This window comes from Berghia stephanieae, chromosome 1 (assembly GCF_034508935.2).
Source record: "Berghia stephanieae isolate SIO BIC M18660-M18661 chromosome 1, UCSD_Bste_1.3, whole genome shotgun sequence".
Classification (NCBI taxonomy): Eukaryota; Metazoa; Mollusca; class Gastropoda; order Nudibranchia; family Aeolidiidae; genus Berghia; species Berghia stephanieae.
The window spans coordinates 16,302,725-16,322,690 of record NC_088360.1 but is presented as its reverse complement, the minus strand read 5'-3'; the positions used below and the strand labels follow the sequence as shown (position 1 = coordinate 16,322,690).

Sequence of the window (19,966 nt, the reverse complement as noted above, 5' to 3'; positions counted from 1 at the left end):
GAGGAAGAAGAACAGATGTACATTATTTTTCATTTTTAAAGATAAAATTTTGCCATCTTTATTTACCCCTTACAGGGAAAAGATGGCATCCCCAAAACTAGACGTCTGGATTTCATCGACATCCTTTTGACAGCGAAGGATGAAGATGGAAAGACAATGACCAATCAGGAGATCCGAAATGAAGTGGACACTTTTATGTTTGCAGGTGAAATGGCGTTGATATTCAACCTAATCATGAGAGATGTACAAATGGACATTATTTCATGAGAAACATCTTCTCATATGTCAGATGCAATTGATTTTGACTGCAGTTCACTGACTCAGTCTGATGCAGTGGTTCCATAATAGTGTTGGCAGCTTGAATTTCTGTTTTGTTTCAGTGCCTATTTTTCTTATCAAGCAATTTTTCCTATCAAATTTCGCCATTTTAAGGTTCAGTCTTTTTATATCAATTCCAGTGTATGTTTGTTTGTTTTTTGTGTGTGTTTTTTTTCCCCACTGACTGGCATGCTGTCAAAGCTTTATACATCACTAGTGTCTCATGACACCAACTACTTAAGAAAACAACTTAAATGTGTTCAACGGTATAGCAAAAAGATGCGCTGGTTGCATGATCATTGATTTTTCGACATTGTTGTTTTTCTTTTCATTAATATATAAAACACCATTGACATGTGTATTACCATGGTATTGAATATACACATGTATATACTTTGTTTCTCCTTATTCTTATATTTCAGGTCATGACACAACAGCTTCCTCCATTCCATGGAATCTTTACACATTGGCTAAATATCCAGAATACCAAGAACAAATTCAAGAGGAAGTTGATGCCATTTTAGACGGAAGAGAAAGTGATGAAATCAAATGGTGGGTTTTAATACACAATCTTGGCTGATCTCTAATATTTTTGCACTGCTTTATAGTCTAGAGGTATGACACTTGGCTTGTGGCCTGTAGGTCTGGGAAATAAGTACAGCTGTGTGCGGTGCAACATTGACTTTTTGCACAGCAGCATATTTCCATTTCATGCAGTACCACTCACCTTTTTCCTTTTTGACTAAATCTCTTACATTATCCGTCACTGTCTCATAATCAGGTACTCATTTACCCCTGAGTCGAGTGGGTAATGTGTGTCAAGTGTCTTACCCAATGTCATGACCAGAATTTTTTTTACGATCACTGTCACCCATCTCACCACTGACATTGTTTGCCTTTTGTAACAAGACGAGATACCTTACTGCTGAGTCACTTAGCCAAACAATTACTGACTTAAGCTAAAAATAAATTAATATTTTTATTGTTTACAACATGAAAAGGATATCTGTATTAGTTAAGGTTTTAATACTTTTAAAATCAATAGCTTTATATTTTAAAACAAGATTTTACCATTCCACTACTTGATCATGTTTTTAAAAAAATTGTAATTCAGGTCTGACTTGCCAGAGCTGAAGACGTTGGCCCTCTGTGTGAAGGAAACCATGCGACTGTATCCTCCTGTACCTTTCATCCAAAGACAGCTGGATAAAGATGTGGAGCTAAATGGTCACACAATACCTGCAGGCACCATCGTCAACATTGGTCTATACCTACTGCACAGAAATCCTGCTGTGTGGGATGACCCAGAAGAATATCGTCCTGAGAGGTTTCTCTTGGAGAACAAAAAACATTTGGATTTGTTTGCTTTCTTACCCTTCTCAGCTGGTTCAAGGTACATAACAACTGAGTCCCCTGATAAAATAGAATTTACACCAATATTTTTCTCATTATTAAGGGTCATGACTGACTTTGTTTTTCTTTCTCTATTTTTTTGGTAAAGTGAATATGTAATAATGCTGAAAATTGATATTTTGAAAAATATTACTCTTCATCATTCACCCAGGCAATTTTCATGGCATGCATAACCTTGCTGAATAATGGTGAGTGGCATTTGATAACATTGGACAGTCACACTTCACACATAAACACTTTTTTTCTATCTTCAGGACTATTTCAATTTTCTATTCTCAGACACCTGAGTTAGTTATTGTCCACCCCTATATTTTTCCTTTGGGTTTCATGTATAATGGTAAAATTAAAAGACTTATGTGCTGGTTAGGTCAAGTCCATTTCTCAATTACTTTTTAACTTTTACCTCTGTCATTTTCAAAATCATGTCATAGTAACAGAAAAGAAAAGGAAACAAACAACCCAACTGCCACTCGTTTCTTTTAATATCCTCTTAGTGCTTGATTTGCGTTCCGATATGGGCAAAGTTGAGTCCTTGGAAAAAGCTATTTACTAACATGTTATTCGGATTATCAACCTTGAACTATATTTACTTATTACTCAATACCCCAAATGACACTGGTGTGATTGACTGCCTGGTTACAGTCAGTGATAGTAAGAGAGCGAGAATGAAAAAGGTAGCTTAATACAGTTGCCGTGTGCATCTGAAATGGAATTATACCCTACTTAGTGAATAAATAAAGCATTTTGAAGGGAATTGAGCTCGGTGAAATTGAAGAAATGTGTATTTTTTATTTCATTTCAGAAACTGTATTGGTCAGACCTTTGCTTTGAATGAAGACAAAGTCTTGCTCAGTAGAATTTTGAGAAGGTGGGTGACAGTACAGTCAACTGATCATTGAATTCGATTGCTGCTATTTTTTTTCATGGCTTGTGACACCCCTGGGCAAGGTGGCAGAGTGGTTGAGGATTTACACTGTGACCCAGCTTCAGGCACTTTCATTTTTTTCCTTGATGAAGCTCACTTTGAATAACAAGGGTGATTCCTGTTGACATTAAAAATTTGTATTATGTATTATCTATACTCCCTCATGGAATGCCTTTGTGATGGCATCTAAAGATGTTTAGCAGAAGGGCGTAATTATTTTATTTTGATGACATTCTAGGTCATTAAATATGATGGTGATGATGATCATGAATAATATGATGTATACAATGATTTTGTAGTAGTCCTTCAGCGCCATTAGGCCCATAGAGCCAGAGTTTATCCCAGTTTCTATTGCGTGAAACAGACAATAGCTATTGCTTGCTACCCGTTGGATAGGACGCTAGTCTATTGCTAAATACGTACGCCTGATCTAACAGACCCAGCGACCCAATCACTGCTGCGTGGACAGGGTGGTCAGAAAAAAATCTCGACTGCAACTGGGATTGATCTCGGTCCCTTTGATTGTGAAGCGTGTGCTCTACAAACTGAGGTATCGGGACCCCCAATGATGATGGCAAGTATAATATTTATGATGATGGTGACATGTGTGAAAAATAATGGAAGCAAATGATGAATGAATAATTAAAGATTCTAATTCTTCATCAACATCACTTAATTATATATTATGTGCTCTGAAAATAAAACATTGAGTGAAAGTTATAATGCTCTTAGAAGATAGATAAATCTTGCCTCGTACGATTTATATTTTTACGTTGTGAGTGCTAATAAATCTTTATGTCAGTGTCAGTTGTATTAATCACTTGTCAGATATTTTTTTGGACAAAGACAAATTAGAGTGATTTCATAATTTCATTTTTTTTAAATACTCGTATTTATAAACAGCCTTTCCTAAGGTGTATTGTGTGCTTTTTTTGCTTTTACATTTTACATTGAACTGGAGATTTGTACCAGGATCATAATCTGAATCAATTATTACGTCTTTGTGGCTATCGGTATGACACACTTTTGACCTGTAGATTGAAGGTTTAGTTCCCGCTGTTGAAGCACAAAGTTGAATCCTTGGAAAAGGCTTTTTTTTTACTTACATTTTCTCATCATACAGTTGGACTAAAACGTTGTGTAAAACGACTGTCTGTTCTTTACCATCCTTGTTGCCAGTGAAAAGAAGTTATAATAGTATTATAAAGGCTGCATGTTTCTTCCTGAACTGTTCAGTTTTGCTATTGGCTTAGGACATCTGATAAATGGATTTGAGCACATTTAGTAGCTGTCGCTCAGTATAAACACTCACAATTTAATTTTAACCACTGCACCACAGATAGACACATATGCATTAGAGTTGCCTTTTTCACATTTTATTTTTGTTTTATTACCTTTTGGTGGGGTTCTCATAGTGGGCAGTGAGATCACTTATTGTGTCTTCAATAACCCTATATCTGTTTTCCAACTTGAATGAGATTACATGGTTTTGTCCTGACCCTGGCCAGAGACCTTGGCTGGGTAGGGAAACCGTCAACTGCATAGTTTTAGTTTTGGGAGATTTTTTTCTTGTAAATCATCTCTCTGTTGTCTATTGTTATATTTGTTGTTTTAAATGTATAATGTAAGCATTTGACTACGTTCCTCGTAGTGGGATCCTTGCTTGTGTCTGGATGAGACTTTTAGATGATCTCAAATAATGAACAATGATAGTATGCTCTTGGAATATACATCTGTTCCCTATTTTTACCATTCCCCTTTGCCTTACTTTTTACTCATTTTTTCTATCCATTTTTTTTCCTACATTTTACTGGTGCTGAAATGCCCTAAGTGAGTTGCAAGCTCCGCAAAACCCTTAAAAACTTAAAACTTAAACTATTATATTCCCTCACAAACAGGTACAAGGTTGGACTAGCCACAGATCATGACTTGCCACTTAAAGACTCCAAAATTGTTCTCAGAGCTGAGAAGGGAATCTGGTTAACCTTACAACGACGGGAGAAAACCAAAAATTAATTCATCCTGCAAACCTACATCAGAGAGCCGTGCAAGAATTTAAATCCTTCTGCCAAAAAAAGGATACATTTTATCAGTCCCACTTTCATGTCCAAAGTTCATTCCTTTGCCATGAACATGAGAGGCTTTATACTTTTTCTGTGAATTTCCCCACCATGCTTCACAAGTTTTTATCATACGGCATGAATGACGGGTATTAGATCTTAGTGAGAACCATTGAATACTTACCAAAGCTTAAATCGCATTATTCCTTTATATTTCTTGTGCACATTGTATCAAGTTTTATAAATATGTATGCATATATCCTCAATAATGAACATATAAAAAGCATATTAGATATATCCTAGTTATATATGAGTCCATATATATATATATATATATGAGTCCACAATTATCCGTAGTGTGCCTTTTCTTTTAGTTGAGTTCGATGTTGTTTATTTATTTTCATCCTTTCTTCTGCTAAGTATGTTATTGGTTAGGCGGTGATTAGTGCTGTTATGTAGTGACATGTATGTAGCAATCACATTCCTCAACGCATGACACACACATGAATGCACCACACACAAACACACACACACACACACACTCTTTCTCTCTCTTAATGGCCAGTGTGTTTGGCCTAAGTCCCAGTTTAGTTTGTCAAAACCATGAAACAGTTCGTGGATGCTGTGAAAAAATTTACTTAAACAATGTAGGGCATAATTTGGGAATCTGTTCGTGTTCGTCGAACCCGTGAATTTGTCGAAAGCATGTTCGACGAACGCATGTTGCACAGTATATATATATACATTTTGTCCTGACCCTGTTGCCAGAGACTTTGGCTGGGAGAGAAACAGTTAAATGCATGGTTGTAGTTTTGGGAGATAATATTGTTTTCCTTGTAAATTATATCTCTGTTCTGTACTGTTATTTTTGTTTTTTATTTTTAACATGTGATTTGTAAAAATTTGAGTGTGTTCCCTTTGTTGGTTCTCGTGCTGGTGTCTGGGTGAGACTTTTGGGTAATCTCAAAGTACACTGATAGTATGCTCTTGGAATCTACATCTCTTCCCTACTTGTACTTGTACCATTCCCCTTTGTCTTACTTTTTCCTCAAGTCTTTTTAATTGTACACTAGAATGTTTTTATTATCCAATTTTCTTCCTTTTTACTGGCGCTGATATAATCTAAATGTTTTGCAATCGCTGTAAATACCTTAAAACTTAAAACAAACAGATCATATTACTTTTGAACCCCGGTGTGTTAAAACGCTAAGTGACTTTATATTGGTGTCTATGAAACTAGAATGTTGCAGACACTTATGATTTTATTTATCATCTGCCTTTTTTCTTAAAACATTCCTTTAAAAATCTTCTTTTTTATTTTTACTCGTACAAATGGGAATACATCATTTGAAAAGTTACATTACCGAAATATTGACTGGAGTGGGTTATTAGGTGAAGATGTGAGGGAGGGCATGAATACCGAAGAAAAGAAAAAATGTGCATCTAAATAAAATATTTCATCAATGCTTTTAAGATCATAAGACTCCATCTATTTTTTGTTTGTTTTAAAAATAAGTTGTGTTTTTTACCCCTCTATATGTGGACCAATCGCTAGGACTACACCCCGCCACTCCCCTAACCTAAGCTGACGATTGGAGAGCCTAGCTATAGAACACTAAATTATAAAATGTCGTCCTGGTGGGGTTATCGAAGAGTTTTATTATCTTGCATTATTCACTGACAATGAAATCAGGGCCGCAGTGCAAACACAGTTCCATTGCTTGATGATGACATGAGGTGGACAAATGTGTGATAAGGTCTCTTGTAAAGCAGCCTTTATAAATTGTTTGTGAAATACACGAGAAAAGATATGTAATTTTATTGTAAACATTTGATGACTGAGATAAATTTTGATTCAAGTGATTCCCAGTGCAAGATAATTTGATTAAAATTATGTTGCTTTGTTTGAAAATTAGTAGGTTATTAGACAAAGAATATTAGAATTAGTGAGATGTTTTTAATAGAAATGTTTTCTTATACAAAGTAGTGGGCCATCACCTGAAATGGACAACTACAATTTGGGACATTATACAGTGACTACCACTCTTTTATTTTGTTGTTGTTGATTATAAATTAATTCTTCAAATTCGTATTTATTGAGGCAAATGTTTGCTTTTTTTTCATTAAAGATATATCTAAAATATCTTTTAGAACGTATTGTTTTTTCTATAGTTTATAAATTGGACCTCCTAAACAACATACTTGAAACGAATAGTATTGAATGACAGGCAATATACACTTAATTAAATAATGAATGCTACATACTGGCTATTGTACTGACTCAATTTCAAGATATTTATATGAGCAGATAAACATGTCAGAAGTACCATCAAGGTGTCTCACTAATCCCTAAACCTCAAAACAGAATGTTAGGAGAGAACAATGCAATCAGTGATTGAGCATCGTGTTTAATGAAGATCCAAACTTTTTGACTGAATTAAAATATGCTTCCGCTGCAATTAGAGGACCTGAGTTCAAAATTCATCAGGAAAAGTGATCATCTTCGTGTTTGTGGAGCATGATAGTTGATCCTAAAAGACTGCTCTAGTATTTGTTTAATAATGTAATATCTACACAATGTGCTCAAAGCGCTTTACTAGATCCCCAAAAGTTAACAGCAACAGTTAGCACTTCAGATGAGACATCTTTTTAAGGTGCTAGAAACAACACTGTTACTGGCCAAGCACTCATTTTACATCTAGGTCTAAAGAGCCTTTTCCTAAGTCTCAAGTTTGCACCTGTCAGAGAGGTACTCAAACCATGGACCTTCAGACCTAAGATCACAAATTTCTCAAAATCACTATCACTTGCAACTATCATAACTATTTTAACTTACTGATCAGATTAAAAAAGGTATTTAAAAGAAAAATGCTGAGAAAAACAATTCTTTTACCCCCGAGACTACGCACCAGCATACATCTCACAAAAATAGTATGGGAATCTTCTGACCTTCCACTGTGGGCGGAGAGGTCACTTTTGCTGTGTCTTCTTTTCCCCTTTATCTGTTTTCCCTTTCTATGTTGACCTCTGTCTTTCTTCTTTTGGTCCTTGTGGGTATCCGTAGATGAGAGGAATGCAGTCAAATGTTCTAGGTCCTTTTTCAGAGAAATGGCATTTATTTTTCCATATATAAATCATCCCTCTGTCATGTAATATGATTATAGTTTTCAGTTTTGATTATAATAGTATCCTTTGTAGGCACTGGAGTGTATCTTTCATAACAGGATCCTTGTCAAAACTAGCAACATTGAAATATTGCTCACGGAATTTTCTTCTTTTCCTATTTGAGTCAGTCTCCTTTAACTTACTTTTTCTTTGGTGCTTTTAATACCAGATCTTTCCATATGTGACCCATCGTCTCAAAACGGTATTATGTCGGAATGAACCAGATGCTTAAAAGCCGAATTAAATGTTAAACTGGTCAAAGATATAAATTGTTGGCATTAGCATCCTAAAAGATGGTATCCATTCTCCTCAATAAAACATACAAACTCAACACAAGTCTGATACTTCTGACTATAAATTCAATTTTCAACATCTTAACTATCCCGACTTAATGCCGTTTTGAGGCGAAGGGTCACATATCGTATTCCTTTTTACAGGGGATGACATGACCTAAAAATGTTGCAAGCACTGTAGAGCCCCTTAAAACAAAAACAAAAAAGTTAATTCGCCCAACGGCAACAATGTGTGATTGTGGCAGGTCTTGACTGAAAGATCACTGTCTCCACACCAAATATTAACACCGCAGCTTCAGTTCCTGAAGGTCAGAACTTATTGAAAGTCCCTCGTAATTCTACCAACCAATATGAGTATAAGTTTGTTTTGGACCAAAATGAGCATTGTTTTTTTCCTTCTATACGGGGAATGCCCTTCTTTCCGGCTAAAGACGGAAAATCGGCTTTTTTAAAAATTTCCGTCTGACCTTCTTTGGTATTGATGAGTGGATTTTTTTTAAAAAGATGAAAGCATTGGCAACAGTAAAGTAAAGCTGGATGGATACGTATTCTTTTCAGTGATTTAAGGGTGATACCATTTGATTAAGATAAGCTTTGTGCGAAAGACAGTCATATATGGTCTTTACGAGAACAATTTTGCAGGCTTTTTGAAAATTTTAGCAAGGGGCATCCCTGATAATTTACTAGATTCATGATGCCATTATCATCATCAGCTTTATTATCCGTATTTACATAGGTGTATAATGAAATGAGAAAGGATTTTGAACGTTTTGAGTATCAGCCTGAAAGATTTTATGCAAAATATAAAATCATAAAAATTGCACAAGAATTAAATATTGGAAAATTATTATTCGTTTATTTCACAAGCAAACACGTAAGCATTGTAACATTGGCATTTACAAATAAATGTTTAAAATCATCGTCAAAACAATTGTTTCAATATCCTTTTTTAAAATCGGGGCATTCTTTCAAGACTAACAAAAAAATCGCTATAACAATGCAATAATTAAAGCCCCTGCTAGTCGTGTTTTGTTTTTTTCCGACACCTCACTGCCGCTGATGGCTGGATTATCTTTATATTTCATTGAGATGGACTTTAAACTAATGAAGAATCATACCTTCCTCCTGGAGAATATATAAAAGGAATTTTATCCATTAATCATAAACTTATTACAGTATTTAGAATGGCGTTTATCATGGGAAAAGGTTCTTAGAACACAGGGGTCTATCATCACCGCCACCACCACTTATTCATTGACCGAAAAAAGAAAAAAAGAAAAGATAATCAAGACAGGAATAAATAAAAAAATAAAGATACATGAATATGTTTAAATAAATAAATAAATAAACGATTGAATAAAACCATAAGAAGAAAAAGAATTATCAATACAAATGTAGAGCAATTTAAATGATATTATCAAAGAAATCTCGGATTGAATGTTTTTTTTTACAAGTTGGGGTCATCTTGATAGAGGGAATTAGTTTTCTGGTTAAAATTATATATATATATATATATATATATATATATATTATATATATATATATATATATATATATATATATATATATATTGATTGATGTAGTAGGGAGTTAGATTTCTGATTAAAGTGTAATAGGTGTGTTGTCAGCTGTCGTGTAGGAGTTATCTAACTTTCTTTGTCCCGACGTTGTAGTTTGAACCAAATTCCATTTTCAGCTCGGAGAACTATCGTAGCAGACAAGGTAGGTGGGGCGTGGTCTGCGACCACTTCAATTCGGTATCTGAAAAAGACAGGGGAAAAAAAGAAGCCAATCTTTACTTGACTTGAAGTAAAAATATAGAGGATGATGGTATTGCCAAAGCATAATAGAAACAACCTACACACCAGTTTGGGACAAGCTGCATTTAGTGACGATACGTTGGTCACAGTGCATTACGCTTCAACAGTCATGTCGTCACTTCTCTCGTAATGACGCATGGTAACTTAGTAACTGGTTCTAAACTATCGGAACAATGGCGGACGCCCTTAGAAATATTTCTCCGACGAGCATAAAAGCGTATCCAGAGGGAAAAAAAACATTATAAATCTGAGCATTTGACTTTTACACATTCTCATTCTGATCACAAGACATATGAAAAGTTCTAGCCAGCATGAAGAATAAAAAGTATCGATGTTCTTTGTTTAGAACCACGATGGCCGCCGTTGCTGGGCGACGTGACATCAGACTTTTGAATCCAATACGATTCAATAGTCTGATGTCACGCCGCCCGGCAACGGCGGCCATCTTGGGTCTAATCAAAGAAAATCATTACTTTTTAATTTTCATGCTGGCTAGAACTTTTCATATGCCTTGTGATCAGAATGTGTAAAAGTCAAAACATGATCAAATGTATGTGGGTTTTTTTTTTCCTCTGGATACCCTTTATGCTCGCCGGAGAAATATTTCATACGCCATTGTTCCGATAGTTTAGAGCCAGTGTTACTAAGTTACCATGCGTCATTAGGAAGGAAGTGACGTTACTTACGACTGTTGAAGAGTATTGCAAAGAGCCCTATCCGTTTTAGGGTGCATATTATATTATAAAATCTATCAGGTGTGCCATAGACATATAATACTGTTGTATAAATCTATTAGTTTGCTTTACAATTAACCCATAGAATTGCGGGTGGTTGGATGGGAGCATCACCCTTGAATCATATACCTATGATGTTCGCATGGGTGTACGATCCGATAGTGATGTCGTTTCTTCTTCTCTTTACTAGCCTATCCTGCTTCTTTGGTTTGTGATTGTATTTTTGACAGGGGATATTTTTTTTTCTGTAAATCTTCTGCCTGTTTGTTCTTGGTTATTTATAATTTAGCTTATGATATCTTTAGGTTATGATTTTGATTTACATTTGTACTATTTTTGTTAGATTGCTTGTTTTTTTGTTTCAGCGGTCTCTCATATAACCTCAATTGTGTTGGAAGAGACCTAAAGCAACAAACAAACAAAAAATAACCCATAGAATTAGTTGAATTAACTTTTACATAACTTTTACTCTGATAGTAAATAAAGAGATATGAAGTTTTCGGCGTGCCGGAGAAAGAGAACAGAAAGCACCCAATTTATTTACATTCGTGTGCTGTTGTAGCGCTCAAAGAATTTGAGATTATTTCCATGTTTAAAAAAAAATTATGTGTTGTTTTTTTCCAATAAAATTGAACTTGCCAGCGCAGAAGGGTTTGATAATGTATTGTTATTATTATAAACATTCAATTATGAATGTAATTCTCTTGGAGTTTATAGACTATCATATCTGTTTCATTCATCTTTTTCTGTTAGTGATATGTGCGATGATTTTGATGATGATGATGAGACGACAACGACGATGATGATGATGATAAACGACGACGACCACGATGACGATGATGATGATGATGATGATATTGACGTCAACTATTATAATGTTAATAACATTCACCTTCTTAGAATCCGACCGAGTAGCACCTTTATTTCGTTCAAGGCAAACGTCTTCCCAATACAGTTCCTAGAGAAAGACATTTATATATATATATATATATAATATATATATATATATATATTATATATATATATAGAGAGAGAGAGAGAGAGAGAGAGAGAGAGAGAGAGAGAGAGAGAGAGAGAGAGAGAGAGAGAGAGAGAGAATGAAGTTGGCGTCACTCTGGTCTTTGTTACTTTGTTATTGTTTTTTGCCATCCGCGTTTATTAGTAATTCTCACTAAACTGTGTTATCCAGACGATAAAAGTTCATGTTACACAGAGTTTTATGTGTTGGTCCGTTATACTTACGGGTGGCAATGTTGTGAGCTTGTTAGGCAAGCGCATACTATATAAGAAATAGATAGGGTGTGATAGAACCCCCCTTCCCCCCCCCCCCTACCTCCCCACTTCCCTGGAAAAAGTATGACCCTGTTTCATAACGAAGAAGAAATCGAAAACATTCGAAAATTTGCAAGCACCAAGAACGATATTATGTTAAGAAACTATGCCTTTTATACCAAAGTGGTATATAAATTACGGCATCGAAAGTTTCCAAACTTGCATTTTGTTTTTAGCAGCGTGATGTTACTGTAGATTTTTTTATTAATGGCCCGCCGTGTTTTTCTGAGGTTTTTTTTCTCAGCTGTCCCTCTTTCAAAAGTTGCACAAATTTTGAACCAATGGGCATGATCTATATTACAATTCCATGTGCTCGTGGTCATTGGTCACATTGCAAAGTGTGCTCAAAATGACCTACATAGTGAAAAGTGTTCACAGTTTGAGAAATGTCTAACGTTACAATTGGTTATTTTGCTCTGCATGACTCATGGGTATGTTTACAAATTTCATAAACAAAGCAGCGGGTTTAGATACATTGAGAAATGTCCAATCGTTGTAAAGCAACAAACCATGTGATTGGTGACAAGGTTGGACGAAAACATGAATATAGATCGCTCCCATTTGTCTGAACTGAATATATTTTTGACCGCATTGATGCCATATAAAAAAAAAAAAAGTTTTCTTCTGTAAACCCTTTAAAAAAACAACAACAAAAAAACAAAAACAAACGCACCACAAAGTATGAGATGAATTCATCATTTTTCCAAAAATTCTCGTGCTGACAAGGAAGTCCCGGCTAGTGATTATGGATTCATGCTATAGATAGTATGCGCTTGGCTAAGAAGCTCATAACATTGCCATCCGGAAGTATAACGGACCAACACACAAAACTGTGTGTAACCATGAACTTTTATAGTGTGGTTGATACAGTTTAGTGAGAATTGCTCACAAACGCGGATGGCAAAATACAATAACAAAGGCTTGAGTGACGTCATCTTCATTCTATTTATACTTGTTTCCGAATAAATACAATTCGCTTTAAGTGTTATAAACTGATCCCTTAAGTCGCTTGCATTAAATTTTGAATTTATTATTTATGGCATATTATTTACATCTTGTCGCAATTATCAAAGACTGATATGAAACATCTAGCTTTAAATCATTTGAAATAGTGATTGTATAGATAGAATGCGCTTGGCCAAGGAGTTCACAACATTGCCATCCGGAAGTATAACGGACCAACACACAAACTCTGTGTAACCATGAACTTTTATAGTCTGGTTAATACAGTTTAGTGAGAACAACTCACAAACGCGGATGGCAAAAACAATAACAAAGACCTGAGTGACGTCATCTGCATACTATCTATACATGAACGTTTCTCAGAGGCGTTAACGGTAGAAAGCATAAGAATTCGTAAAAAGAAACGTGCGATTATCCAGAAGATTTTCAACAAAGTGACATAGAGACGATGGTTCCAACTGGAACAGATCATAAAAACACATTGCGTTGGACAAACTATTTCTCAATGGGAGTACGCATGTGGTTGTAGTGAGATCGACAAATCTAACATTAGATGTGCCTCAAGGATCGATGTTAGGCCCAACTCTCTTTCTTTTCTACACTAAAGTATCCAGTCCAGTATTTGTCTATTTGAAGATGATACACAAACCATTCACGCACCAGAACTTCTGGATTCTAAAAGAAGAGTAACACAATAACTGAAATCTCTCGCAGTTCAACAACACACTCAAAATACCTTGGTGTAGAAATCTGCTAACAAAATGAAATGGAACCAATCTATTATAAAAAGCCAATAGAGCAAGTGCGTTTATTTACCGTAATCTAAAAGATTGTCCAAATAACATCAATGCCCACTGCTACAAAAACTAAACAAAATAAAGAAAACAAAACTAAAAACATTTTTGTACAATCAATCTTAAAATATACCAATATTTTTTTGGTACCCGTATCTCCAAAAAATATATTAACTCATTACAAATGACAGAGGAGAGTAGCATTTACAACGATTTCTTACAACAACAAGTGCCTCATGCCAGGATTTTGACAATCTTCAGATCAGGCAAAATTGAGCCAAATTATTTTCCTTCCGCAAGATCTACAACAAATTAAGTGCTCTTACCTTCCTAGAAATGGTTGAAGATGTCTCCAGACAGACGAGAGGAAATGCTTATCAAATGACGATTCCCAAGACCAAACACCCACCTCAATTCTTCTACCAATGAAATATTGTGAAGCGCATTTAGTATTGTAAATCCGTCGAAAAATGCGCAATGTAAATGTTCATATTCAGTTATTACTTTATTTATTATTTACCCATTCTTTATTACAAAAGGGAATTGCCTTCCACCCAAGACAGTGGAATCTGACAGAAATGATCTTTTTTATCGTTTGATATCACTTTGAACTCAATGAATTCGGAAGCACTAACGATCATTATATCATACGCTCAACAATCTCCATCAACCTCCTTTTTATGGCTAATTTCTTTTAAAATCAAATTAGTTTAGTCTTCAAACTGTAGGCTTCTACTTCTACAGAAAGAACGAGAAGACGAAGAAGAGGATAATGGTGCTCCGTGGTGACAGGATATGTTCCATGACGAGTGATGGGCATAAGTTAGTACTTAAGTAAGTAAATCTCCAAACTAAAAAAATGGCTTTCAAAATTACTCTGGACTTGGATCAACACAAGCTTGGAACCTGATGAAATACGAGGTAATGGCTAAAATATTTTCAAAAGTATTGTTGAAATTTATAAATCGCTCCTCCCGGATCTGGATTTTGGTATTTGAGTCAAAATTCCCCAGAGTGCCCGGAACTGCGATGGTACAAAGACAACATAAAAAAAAGCCCCACTCCGTCAAGATTACAGTATCACAATGTCATATTTATAATAAGAAAATGTTAAGTGTGTGTGTAAGTCAGGGTTACCTAGAGCCAGCCGAGAATGGAATGTAGGAAAAGGGGTCCTGCTTCCTTTGGCCATCGTCCTGCTGGAACCGGGAAGGCCGGAATTCCTCCGGCTCTTCCCACAAGTCCGGATTTCGGTGGAGGTGGTAGATAGCGATGGTCACGAACGTGCCTGGAGGGATCACGTGACCATCAAACTCCACCTTCTCTTGGATCTGTCGTTGGATGAATGGCACAGGCGAATAAAGTCGAATGGATTCCTTGATGCACATGGTCAACGTTTCCAGTGCAGGTAAATCTGACCTAGAATTCAAAAATTTGTTAACATTCAAAATGTTATAGACATTACACTATTCTAACGCTCACTGGCAGATCATATTTTATTTTCATTTTGCCAGAATACTTTTATATCAAACATCGATCCGTTAAGATCTCCAACTTGTTTACTAAGCATTAACCAATCAGAATATTTCCTGCCATTTACCCGTTTCGTCCCCTTGACTATATATTTCCTGTATGAAAAGGCCCGAGATACCCTTAGTACATGTCAAACACAAAAATAGGTCAGGCCCAGTTAGTGAGTATTCATCACAATATTTTGATACACTGATAAAGGAATTGCATCCCAAAAACTGACGACAAGATGCATTTTTTTCAATATCCGTGTAAAAATTGTGAGTGATGCTCAGGATCTGTGGGCTATTTACTCGGGGTGGTGGGCAAGCACTTAAGTTGGCTATGGGTCTTCGGTTTACAGTCAGCGGTTAATTTCAGGGCCAAAATATATTTTTCTTTAAATATTCGAGTCAACCCCCCCCCCCCCACCCCAAAAAAACCAACAACAAAAAAAACAAAACAAACTTTAATGTTTATTCGACTAGTTTTAATAAAATATACGATAACTGACGTCATTTTCAAAAATGTATGCATCGTATGTTGATTGAAGAACTGAAAGCTCATGCTATAAGATAATCGTTAAAAAAGCATCCATGTCAATGGCTTGACAGGCACAGTAACAAGTGGTCACAGAGGAACCATCAATGGCAAAAATGAATTAAAGTATTTAATCAATAAGCAGCAGAATTGTTACAAATGTTGCTTCTTGAAGATCGATGAAGTAAACTGAATAACAACACAAAAAACACAAATTATATGAACTATTTGCATTTATCTCAAGGAATGTACCCAATTCGTTTAATTCTATGATTTAATCCTTTGTGAGCAAAACATGCCGAATAAGACGCTAAAGACAAATGCGAGATGTGGATAGTAGTAGCAATAAATTGAAATAAATTTTAATAGAGTTGTGTCTGTTGTGTGGAGGGTTAGGAGAAGAGGAGATGAAGGTGTATGTAGTATGAGAAGAAAAAAAAGGGTTGGAGAATCATAGAAGGAGGAGGAGGGGAGAGAGGAAGATTAAATCGAAGGATTGAAACATCTCTTTCAAATTTGTAAAAATGTTGTATTTTCTTGAGACAGTGCAATCCTTCTTTTCATACCTTTGTTCTATATTTACAAATCTATCTATTTCCGATATAATATGTTCTAACAAAAATACAACAGGAATAAAGCAATCATGAGCCATTGTACTGGACAATATTTTGCGTTGATTTGAGAGTATTTGCATTAACAATGAGACCATAAATGTAGGGTTATCAGACTTAATAAGTATATAGACGTATAGTACATAGTGTTTCACATCAACGTTTACATATTTGCAGGTCTGATAACACCAAATGATCTCATTGCTGTCATGGAAATACTCAAACCAACGATAAATATTTTCCATTCCAACAATGTTAAAACGAGCACAGAATTGCGTCTGGTTTTCAAACCTACAAATATTATGTTCACGTCGCTTCAGACCCTTACCATTTGATTTCGTCATTGTCTCTCCCATCCAAAATGGCGTCGACGTCCTCTTGAATCCTTACTTGATATTCTGGATGTTTGGCTAACATGTAAAGGCACCATGGGATAGCAGAAGCCGTCGTGTCGTGCCCTGAAAGACACAAGAAGTAACTCGTAATGAGGCACAAGCAGACTGGGTACTGTATTGGATTTTAAGCGTGATTAAAATTTCCTAATCACAGAGACAGAACTTGAACTAAATTTCATAAAACTTTTTGTTAGATATTCACAAGGTTGTAAGACAGGCTTAATCGTTTTACCGATATAAAGTTGACCGCAGTTCCACTCCAATTCCATTACCAGGAGTCTTCCATTAAAGAATGCCAACAATACCTTTCAAGTTGCTGTACACTGACAAAACACATTTTATTTCATTTTGCCCAGAAATATGTTTACAATACTAGTCAATTGATTAAATTGACCCAAAATCTTAATTTTTAAAATTTTATTATCCAAGATTTTAAAAGTCTTTGGTTTAACAATTTCTTACAAATTTCGTAGATATTTTAATCTCTCTCTTTTAGAATTACAAGTTTCCAAAAGATGAAAAGGCGTTTTATCAGGGGAGTATGTATGACGGAGCGCCAAGAGCACGCCATAGAATTCTAAATTCAATAAGGTGTTCACATTTTTTTTTTCTCACCTCCAAACATAAAAGTGTCTACTTCTTGTCTGATTTCTAAGTCAGACATTGAATTCCCGTCCTCATCTTCGGCAGTCAGGAGAATGTCGATGAAGTCTGGATAGCGACTCTTTGGGACGCCCTCTTTTACCTGTGCAACAAGAAGCGCAATAATTGGTCATTTTTATTCGAGCAAAAATATCAATCAACGTTATAAGTATTAACGTTAAAACTTTTGCAGCTAGCACTAGCGCGTGATAAAACATTTTGAAAAGATAAGAAAACATAAGACAAAACTGGTTCGGTATTCGTATTGTCCAGAAATGGAACAATTTGAAATTTGAAACAAAGAATGCAAAATCGATGGATTATTCCTGCGAGTACTGTAATGTACTCGCATATATAATTCTACCGAATGCAATTATGGACTTAATTTAACACTGTTGTTATGAAGTATAGTACGTGTTGATTGGAGACGATTTCCATAACAACAATGAAACAATTGGGAATGCGATTAGCGGAAGAGTAGCGTCCCTTGATTGGACGTCACCTTACAGAGAGAACGTCAATTTGGTTTTAAGTGTCTCAAGCCGCTTTCACCGGAAGCGAGGACGAGAGACGCATGCGCACAACCAACATGACGTTCTCTCTCTAATAACTTTTCCGCCGGTGACGTCACAGACTATGGGTGACGTCTAATCAAAGGACGCTACTCTTCAGCTAATCTCATTCCCTATAACAGTTTGAAATATCAAACCTGCTTCATATTCTACTTATCTCTCTTACAAGAACCTCTCTCCTTTGCTTTATAGTATCCTCTGCAAACTTGTGTACGAAGTGGCAATGCTTGTAAAAAGTCCTTCCCTTTGATGTTTGACGGAAGGCCCAGTCAAACAATAGCCAAGGTTTTCTGAAACCCCGAGACAGGTAAACTATCAATTGGAGTAGTAGTAGTAGTAGTAGTAGTAGTAGTAGTAGTAGTAGTAGTAGTAGTAGTAATAGTAGTAGTAGTAGTAGTAGTAGTAAGTAATAATAATAATAATAATAGTAGTAGTAGTAGTAGTAGTAGTAGTAGTAGTAAGTAGTAGTAGTAGTAGTAATAATAATAATAATAGTAGTAGTAGTAGTAGTAGTAGTAGTAGTAGTAGTAGTAGTAGTAGTAGTAGTAGTAGTAGTAGTAGGTAGGTAGGTAGGTAGTTGTCATGGTCTGATGAGTGCTCAAAAGCTAACTCGACTACATTTATAAAATAAAGGTGTGATAAGTAAGGCGCCCCAAATTTACTATCTAGTTACTTTTAAAAAGAACAAATTACGAGTTTTTTTTAAAGATGATATGAATAGAAAGATGAATTTTGATGAAATGGTTTTCTGATATCTAAATAAATGGTGATCATAGTTACAAATAAAAATATGACGATATTACGTATCTTATGCGGTCTTTATGAGATGATGAAAATGAAGATTAAATCAATCAACTTTATGACAAGTGGCTACGTGACAAAGTTAAAAGAGATGTATTCACTAATTGAAATGAATTCAAAGGAAGGCTATAAAAGGAATGATAATCTAATAATAGAAATTAAGTTTTTCTAAGTCTAACCGAAATATACACTGGAGTGAAATGAACTCCAGTCTATATTTGTATTTTAGAAAAATAAAGGTGAATCATTGTTATATGACAATGGTAGTAGTTGAATTATTACTAGATAGTGGTTGAAGAAGCAGTAGTGGTGGTGGTAGTAGTAGTATTGTAGTAAGTAGTAAGTAGTAGTAGTAGTAGTAGTAGTAGTAGTAGTAGTAGTAGTAGTAGTAGTAGTAGTAGTATAGTAGTAGTAGTAGTAGTAGTAGTTGTTGTTGTTGTTGTTGTTGTTGTTGTGTCAGCAGCAACGGCAGCAACGGCAGCAGCATCAGTAGTAGTAGTAGGAGTAGTAGTAGTAGTAGTAGTAGTAGTAGTAGTATAGTAGTAGTAGTAGTAGTAGTAGTGAAGAAGTAGTAGTAGTAGTAGTAGTAGTAGTAGTAGTAGTAGTAGTAGTAGTAGTAGTAGAAGTAGTAGTAGTAGTAGTAGTTGTTGTTGTTGTTGTTGTGTCAGCAGCATCAGTAGTAGTAGTAGTAGTAGTAGTAGTAGTAGTAGTAGTAGTAGTAGTAGTAGTAGTAGTGGTAGTAGTAGTAGTAGTAGTAGTAGTAGTAGTAGTAGTAGTAGTAGTAGTAGTAGTAATAATAATAATAATAATAGTATAGTAGTAGTAGTAGTAAGTAGTATAGTAGTAGTAGTATAGTAGTAGTAGTAGTAGTAGTAGGTAGGTAGGTAGGTAGTTGTCATGGTCTGATGAGTGCTCAAAAGCTAACTCGACTACATTTATAAAATAAAGGTGTGATAAGTAAGGCGCCCCAAATTTACTATCTAGTTACTTTTAAAAAGAACAAATTACGAGTTTTTTTTAAAGATGATATGAATAGAAAGATGAATTTTGATGAAATGGTTTTCTGATATCTAAATAAA

At 35.3% G+C, this 19,966-nt stretch overlaps 2 protein-coding genes across 7 annotated transcripts in view; one reads left to right on the top strand and one right to left on the bottom strand.

Moving 5' to 3' along the window:
- Positions 1 to 6,861, top strand: part of LOC144969024 (leukotriene-B4 omega-hydroxylase 3-like) — a 30,384-nt gene extending 23,523 nt beyond the window's left edge. For all 5 annotated transcript variants that reach the window (XM_078907995.1, XM_078908020.1, XM_078908014.1 and 2 more), the window contains 5 exons: positions 76 to 205; positions 741 to 870; positions 1,433 to 1,711; positions 2,534 to 2,599; positions 4,555 to 6,861. In XM_078907995.1, coding sequence (XP_078764121.1) covers positions 76 to 205; positions 741 to 870; positions 1,433 to 1,711; positions 2,534 to 2,599; positions 4,555 to 4,672 — 723 coding nt within the window. In that variant the 3' untranslated portion in view covers positions 4,673 to 6,861. The remainder of the gene's footprint in view (positions 1 to 75; positions 206 to 740; positions 871 to 1,432; positions 1,712 to 2,533; positions 2,600 to 4,554) is intronic.
- A 2,888-nt stretch (positions 6,862 to 9,749) lies between these two features.
- The window catches only part of LOC144968949 (cytochrome P450 4F5-like), an 11,312-nt gene continuing 1,095 nt past the window's right edge, over positions 9,750 to 19,966 (bottom strand). Inside the window, exons 2-7 of one of the 2 annotated variants that reach the window (XM_078907842.1) lie at positions 18,253 to 18,376; positions 17,488 to 17,617; positions 16,806 to 16,935; positions 14,955 to 15,236; positions 11,621 to 11,686; positions 9,750 to 9,935 (exon numbers count right to left, since the gene is read on the bottom strand). In XM_078907842.1, coding sequence (XP_078763968.1) covers positions 9,821 to 9,935; positions 11,621 to 11,686; positions 14,955 to 15,236; positions 16,806 to 16,935; positions 17,488 to 17,617; positions 18,253 to 18,376 — 847 coding nt within the window. In that variant the 3' untranslated portion in view covers positions 9,750 to 9,820. The remainder of the gene's footprint in view (positions 9,936 to 11,620; positions 11,687 to 14,954; positions 15,237 to 16,805; positions 16,936 to 17,487; positions 17,618 to 18,252; positions 18,377 to 19,966) is intronic. The other variant, XM_078907851.1, reaches the window with a different exon arrangement.